The sequence below is a fragment of the Hemibagrus wyckioides genome, linkage group LG08 (assembly GCF_019097595.1).
Source record: "Hemibagrus wyckioides isolate EC202008001 linkage group LG08, SWU_Hwy_1.0, whole genome shotgun sequence".
Taxonomy (NCBI): Eukaryota; Metazoa; Chordata; class Actinopteri; order Siluriformes; family Bagridae; genus Hemibagrus; species Hemibagrus wyckioides.
The window spans coordinates 2485001-2492500 of NC_080717.1; the positions used below are offsets into that span (position 1 = coordinate 2485001).

At 36.9% G+C, this 7500-nt stretch overlaps 2 protein-coding genes across 2 annotated transcripts in view; both read left to right on the top strand.

The window, feature by feature from the left end:
* Positions 1-1062, top strand: part of adh5 (alcohol dehydrogenase 5) — a 6513-nt gene extending 5451 nt beyond the window's left edge. The window contains exons 8-9 of the mRNA XM_058397058.1: positions 669-807; positions 895-1062. Coding sequence (XP_058253041.1) covers positions 669-807; positions 895-919 — 164 coding nt within the window. The 3' untranslated portion in view covers positions 920-1062. The remainder of the gene's footprint in view (positions 1-668; positions 808-894) is intronic.
* Positions 1063-1833: 771 nt separating this feature from the next.
* On the top strand, positions 1834-7295 carry eif4ea (eukaryotic translation initiation factor 4ea). Its single transcript, XM_058397059.1, has 8 exons — positions 1834-2068; positions 2866-2969; positions 4614-4709; positions 5363-5426; positions 5642-5755; positions 5936-6075; positions 6168-6282; positions 6592-7295. The coding sequence occupies exons 1-7, from the start codon at positions 2051-2053 to the stop codon at positions 6280-6282; spliced, it is 651 nt and encodes a 216-aa protein (XP_058253042.1). The 5' UTR covers positions 1834-2050; the 3' UTR covers positions 6592-7295.
* The last annotated feature ends 205 nt before the right edge of the window (positions 7296-7500 follow it).

Below are 7500 nucleotides of genomic sequence, written 5' to 3' on the forward strand. Positions count from 1 at the left end.
TTTTTTTTTTAACATCAAAGTAAGAAGCCCAAAAGGAAAAGGCCCCCATACCCCCCCCATTAGTGTTATTGGTGTGATTAGTGTAATGAGAGTGGTTAGTGTCATTGGTGTGATTAGGGACAATAGAGATGTTGTGATTAGCAATATTAGAATGGCTAGTGTCATTGGTGTGATTAGAGTAATGAGTGGTTAATGTAATTGGTGTGATTAGGGACAATAGCGATGTTGGGATTAGCATTTAGTGTCATTGGTGTGAATAGCATCAATAGAATGGTTAGTGTCACTGGTGTTATTAGCGTCATTACAGTGATTAGTGTCATTGGTGTGATTAGCAGCGAGTGATTAGTGTCATTGGTGTGATTAGGGTCAATAGCGACGTTGGTGAGATTAGTATTTAGTGTCATTGGTATGATTAGCGTCATTAGAGTGGTTAGTGTCATTAGCGTTGTTGCAGCCATTGGTATGATTGGTGTTGATGCCATAAAATGGCATCATCAGTGTAATTAGCATAGTTAGTTTGATTAGCATTGTTAGTGTGATTAGCATTATGGGTGTGATTAGTGTCAAGGCCGTGAAATGGTGTAATTTGCGTCATCAGTGTCACTGGCATCAGACGTCTCCTCGTATAACTGAGATCATTTAACACGTCTCTGTGTTTACATCTGCAGGCTGGAAGAGCGTCGAGAGCGTCCCCAAACTGGTGGAAGACTACATGAAGAAGAAGCTGATGGTGGACGAGTTTGTGACTCACACCATGCCTTTCGATAAGATTAACGAAGCCTTCGACCTGATGCACGCTGGGAAGAGGTTCCGGCTCCACTCTTTTAACTAAAGCTTTTTTTCTCTTAGGTTAAAAATAATTTCTCATCACCACTTTTTCCTCTGTGTCTCCAGCATCCGAGCCGTCCTGACGTTCTGAAGAGCAGCTCTAATTCCTCCAGACAACTTCAATCATTAGTTCATGTCTGGCACTAATTACTGAGCACTTAATAATCCCATCCTGATCTAGTCTTTGTGTTCATTACACCTTAAAATGGATTCAATAAATAGATGATAAAGTTGTGTGCATGCTTGGTTGATTATTGACGCACCTGATTTGCTTTTGTTTTGTTCAACATTTAAAGGGAATTGAATGTTTATTTATAAACAGACAAATATTACAAATATCATAATATTCAGTATTTTATTTATAAAACCAACAAATATTATTAAAATATATTTAACAAATTAAAAACTCAGAATTATTTTTCTGATAAATCAATTTATAAACTTTAAAGACTTTAAAATCTTAACACAAAGGTAATTTGTGTTAATTAATGGCTTATATTAATTATTATTAATTAATATCTATTATTATTATAATTATTGTTTATTATTAATTAATGGGTTAATTAATGGCCTGGCTTTTTAATAAAATCTTTAAGATTAAAAGGTAAAACAAAAAATGGTGCATTTAATTCTTTTCTTTCTTTCTTTCCTTTTTTTTTTTAAAAAAAAATAGATTATGTTTAGTAAGGCTTAAAAGAACACATATTAATTAAATATAATTTGGTTTATATTTCATTGCAAAAAGCCATGTTCATTTGGGAGAGTATTTTAATTTAGGTGGTAAAATGGTAAAATAAATTGAATAATTTAACAAGAAAATTGATAATCGAACATCATTTTTTATAAATCATTTACTGGATTTAAATGTAATTTTATATGTATTTTAGATTTGCTTAGTTTTATTTTGCTTCGTTTCTTTTTATTTAATCAAAGTGATATTTGATTTTCTTAAATTGTATTTATTTATTTTTATTTTGTTTATTTACACCATTTTAATAATTGTTAAATATTTTATATTAACTGTTTCATTTCCATAATTTAATTTAATTTAATATTTCATGTTACATTTATTTTACTTTTCTCTTTAAATTCCCTCTATACTAAATGCCGCGTTTCATTGTAAACACCCTACAAAATGGCCGCCGCAGCTCTCTAGTGCACTTCGTCACGTTGTTGATTTGAGACACAGCCCACACACCGCCCCACATCACAGTGGCAGAAGATGGCGACTGCTGAACCGGTGAGAGAGAAGCGTGTGAATTTAAAACGTTTGTTTTTCTTGTTAGAAGCAGTAACAGCTAATATAAAAGCTGTGTGGTGTAGCAGAGGGTTTACTCTTTAGGTGTTTGAGTGTTTGAGGTTAAATAGTTAACTTGGTGTTGATTAAAGACGGAGTTAAAACTGCTAGCTGGATCACATTAAATGGCAAGCTTTAGCTTTAGCTAGTGGGCGGATAACTGACTTCAGCTGTGATGGCTAAATGTAGGATTTTATTTTCTGTAATTATATATAATTGATTTTGACTTTTTAATGAAATAAACCTGTCATTTTAAGTCTTTGTTTACTTTAACTCGCGTCTTATTGCAGCTGTGTTTTTTCTTTTAATCTGCTACACTGTTAGCTAACTTGTCAGGCTAATATAGCTTAAGAGATATAATTTATTAAAGTGAAAATTTCTGTTGTGAAGTTTGAATAAATTCCGGATTTTTCCGGATGTTAGCTTGCTAGCTAAAGTGAGCTTGGTGTTAGCTAAGTCGTATCAAAACAAGGCTTTGAGACGGAGCTGAATTCTCGATTCTGATTGGTTGATGAAGAGGAGAAATACAAGTCTCCGTCGATTCTGATTGGTTGATGAAGTGAGGAATACAACTGTCTGTGTTGTGATGGGGGAGAAAAAGGAAAATAATCAACTGCCCCCAGGTGTGATGAAGTGATGCAGATCCTTTTCCTGCACCAGAACAGAGTGTTTTATTCTTTCAAATTTACATGGTTTTTTGTATTTATTTACTTATTTGTTTGTTGTTTATTATTCTATAGGAAGTGACCCCGAATACATCGAATTCAGAAGAAGAGCAGAGCGATGCTACGGGCCAAGAAATTGTGAATCCTGAAGATTACATCAAACATCCACTACAGAACAGGTACAGAACCAACACAGGGGTCCAGTACTGACCTCAACACACACACACACACACTTCTCTGCCTCCTTATTTCTGTTTTCTCCTCCTTTTCATGTTAAACTTGCTAAAATCTTCTTTTCATTTGTTTCCCTGTCCTCCTACTCTTCCTCCTCCTTCCTTCCTTCTTATCCTCAGCCATCTTCTCATTTCCTCTTCTTTCTCTCTCTCCTCCTTCTTAACCATGTCTCTTTGCTTCCTTAATCTTTACTTCTTCCCCTCCTCTTTTTTTAATTTTGTATTTGTCTGTCTTTTCCTTTTTCTGTTCATCCTTTCGCTTCTTCTACTTGTCCTTCTTCTTCTGTCTTCTTTACTTCCCCATCCTTCTTTGTGCCATTTCTTATCCTCATCCTTCTTATCCCTCTTTTTTCTTCTCATCCTTCGTCTTATCCTTGACAGTCCTCCTTTTTCTTTTCTTCTCCTCCCCTTTTTCATTTTGCACTTCATGCCTCTTCTTCCCTTCCCCTTCCTCCTTCTTTGTCTACCACTTCTTCACTGTCTTCTCCTACTTATTTTCTTCTCCATTTCTTGTTGTTGTTGTTGTTGTTTTTTTTTTTTTCTTTTTTCTACAACTTCTTCTTTTTCTTCTCCTTCTCATCCACTACTTATCCTTGTCCATCTTCTCCTCCTTGTTCCTCCTCCTCATATGTCAGGATTATATGGAACCACATACAGACACATCAGTCGCTTTCTTCTCCTCCAGTGTTAGTTGTTGCTCTGCTTCTGAAATCACAGCCTCAGAGCGTCTCCTGTCTCGGAGTGTGGTTTGTTCTCATGGTTTGTGTTTCCGCTGCACCGAGAGCAGAGTCACGACCTCCACACCGCCTTGCCTTGGTGTGAACTTTCCACAGCGTCTCTGGTTTCTCTTTCAACTTCTTGGTCTGTTTCTTTATGAGAATGTGGTTTAATGTGATTTATGTGGTTTGAGACGGACATCGCTGGATCAGACCAGCACTAAAGAGGCAATCTACACTATATTGCCAAAAGTTTTGGGACACCCGTCCCAATCACTTCCATGGCCACCGGTGTATAAAATCCAGCACCTAGGAATTCGGACTGTTCTACAAACATTTGTGAAGGAATGCGTCGCTCTCAGGAGCTCAGTGTGGTCAGTTCAAGTGTGGTACCGCGATAGGTTTCCACCAGTGTAATAAGTCCATTTGTGAAATTTCCTCACTACTGAATATTCCATGCTCAACTGGTTACTGGAACAACGGCAACTCAGCAACAAAGTGGTAGGCCACATAACATCACAGAGGCATGCTGAGGTGCACGGTGTCCAGATCTTTCTGCAGAGTCAGTAGCTACAGACCTCCAAACTTCATGTGGCCTTTAGATTAGCTCAAGAACACTGTGTAGAGAGTTGAAGCTGTTATAGCTGCAAAGGGTGGGGCAACTCCATATTACATTCATGTGCATGTAAAGGCAGGTGTCCCAAAACTTTTGGCAATATAAGAGTATCTCAGAGTGCTTTAATGTGATGCAGGAATATTATACATATTATATTATTATATAATAACAGCAAGTTATTAAATTTCAACCGATGAAGCAAATGAAAGAAAAGATTTGTGATTGGTCACAATGTGTGTTCTGCTCTTTCCCCCCCAGATGGGCTCTGTGGTTCTTCAAGAACGACAAAAGCAAAACCTGGCAGGCGAACCTGAGACTCATCTCAAAGTTTGACACAGTCGAAGACTTCTGGGCGTAAGTTATTACACCTTAACGTTCAGTGTCTTATCTGTGCTAACGATCGTTTCTTTTTCATCACAAACACTGGGATTAGTACCTGAGCAGCATTCAGGCTTGACATGAAGCTGCTCTGTCTCACAGAGAGGCTGAGAGATTCACGAGTGTGGCGTATTTTTGCTTAATTCTTTGTAGATCATTACTAATATTTCCTAAAGAAATAGTTTTATAAAATGGCGAATTGTGACTGAATTGTTTTCACGAAAACACCTTCGCAAACGCAAACCTCAGCACATGTCATCAAAATGGCCGCTCACATCATCAACAAGCTCCTTTAAATGATTTCAACTGATTTCTTGCCATAGATCCATTCACTTACAGGCAAATATACATTACTCTTCATCTAACTAACTAAGTAATAAACATTTAACTGGCTAGATCTGCTTAGTTAGACCGGATAGTTTGCTAATGAAAGACAAACATGACCATTTTTCCCTTATTTTGTATCTCAAACATTTCTCTGCGAGGGGAAATGTGGTGATTACAGATTTTAAACACCAGGGGGCAGTATGTTAAATTATTATATTACTTAGATTTGTTCTCATTTGTTTATACGAATTAAAATTTCTGTGTAAACAACAGGATGTCCATCTTTTTTTTTATTTTCTCAGACTTTACAATCACATCCAGCTCTCGAGTAACTTAATGTCCGGATGCGATTACTCGCTTTTTAAGGTGAGATCTGTTTTAATGTTGAGATCGCTGGTTTGTTTTCCATATTCACGCTTAAACACGCTTGAGATGTTAAATAAGGAGTACAGGAATGTCTGTGACTATGTCTATGTTCGGTTCATCAGCCTCATAACTCCAGCGCACAAAAGATGCCTTTTGGGTTAAGGAGAGTGTGTGAACTGAAGAGTGTCTTTTTGATTCTTTTTTTCTCTGAACAGGATGGAATCGAGCCCATGTGGGAGGATGAGAGGAATAAACGTGGTGGACGCTGGCTCATTACTCTGTCCAAACAGCAGCGCAGAGCCGATCTGGATCGCTTCTGGCTCGAGACGGTGTGTATTCTCGCTCTCACACACTCGAGTGGAGTTTCTTTCATGCACCGATCAATCGGGTTTCCTAAAATTCTGAGGGAGGGAGGGGAGGGATGGACAGAAGGAGTGAGAGAGAGAGGGAGGGACCCAGAGGGAGTGTGTGTGTGAGAGAGAGATGGTTATGAAATGTGTTTGTTTCAGCTCCTGTGTTTGGTGGGTGAAGCGTTCGATGACCACAGTGATGACGTGTGCGGCGCCGTCGTTAACGTCCGAACGAAAGGAGACAAAATCGCGATATGGACGACAGACTACGAGAACAAGGATGCAATCATACACATAGGGTGAGGACAACATGCTGTCCAGTTACGGTTATTTTGTATATTTAAATAAGATTTATATCAGTGTGTGTGTGTGTGTGTGTGTGTGATACCAGACGAGTGTACAAGGACAGGTTAGGCGTTCCATCTAAAGTCATCATCGGCTACCAGTCTCACGCAGACACAGCCACGAAGAGCGGCTCCACCACCAAGAACAAGTTTGTTGTCTGAGTAAGTGAATTTCCCTTTATGAATAAAGTATCTATCTATCTATCTATCTATCTATCTATCTATCTATCTATCTATCTATCTATCTATCTCTGTTCCTCTCTCTCTCTCTTGCGCTGTATGTGTTTGTCTGTGTCTGTCTGTCGTATTTATTTATTTATTTATTTAATTAATTTCTTACAGGATTATAATGTAAAGATTGAATTTTTTTTATTTATAAATTTTTTTTGGTCAATTAAATAATTTTTTAAAAATGTAAACATGTTTTTTTCCCCCTTCTCCCTATCTTTTTATTATAATTTTTTTTTACAGAAACCGCAGCAGTCCTGTTTAAATAAAAAATAAAATAAAATAAAAATTCACCTGACATCAGAGTCGATGAAATTCGGAGCGCTCTTCTTTCCTGGACATTGTGGAAAAATCCTTGGACATTTATTCCGAATATAAAACCCCCGGTGTCTTATACAAGTGTACAGTGTATAAACACGAGACCACGTGATTGTTTTTGTTTTCTTTATATTTTCTCACCTTTTTTTAATGTCATTATTCCATATTATTAATGACAAATGGAGACTTAATCTCATTGTGTTGTGTTCTGAGTGTTCATTTAAAATAGAAAAAAATATATTTGTAATTTTTAAAAAAAAAAAAAACCAAACACTTTACATTTAGGACTCTTTCCGAATACTACACCTTCAAGCTAATTTATTTCTGTTTATTTTTCCTTCTTCTCATTTGCATTTTAGTTTATTTTAGAGAGATATTAATTTGGATGTTGTTAGAACGCGTTGTTTGTTTACTTTTTTTGCAGTGGTGTGTGTGTGTGTGTGTGTGTGATGTTTTTTTTGTTTGTTTGTTTAACTGTAAATGATAAATCATTATAAAAGAGTTTGAGAGTTCATTTGGACGACTCCTGACTCAGAGATTTGAGTGATTTACAGATAAAAGAAAAGATGATTGTATGAGCGTTGTATAAGAGACAATTGTAAATAAATTTGTACAGTGCATTGTCTTAACCCCGCCTTTACAGCCGTCGTCGTCGTCTTTTTTTGTCGTGTGTTTGTGGAATTTTTTTTCACATTTTATATCATTAAAATGCAGTGATTTTGAATTTACACTAAGTTCCAGTTACACTGTTTTGGGACACCCCTCTAAAATCATTGAGTTCAGGGGTTGTTTTTCAGGGGTTGGACTCGGCCCCTTAGTTCCAGTGAAAGGAAC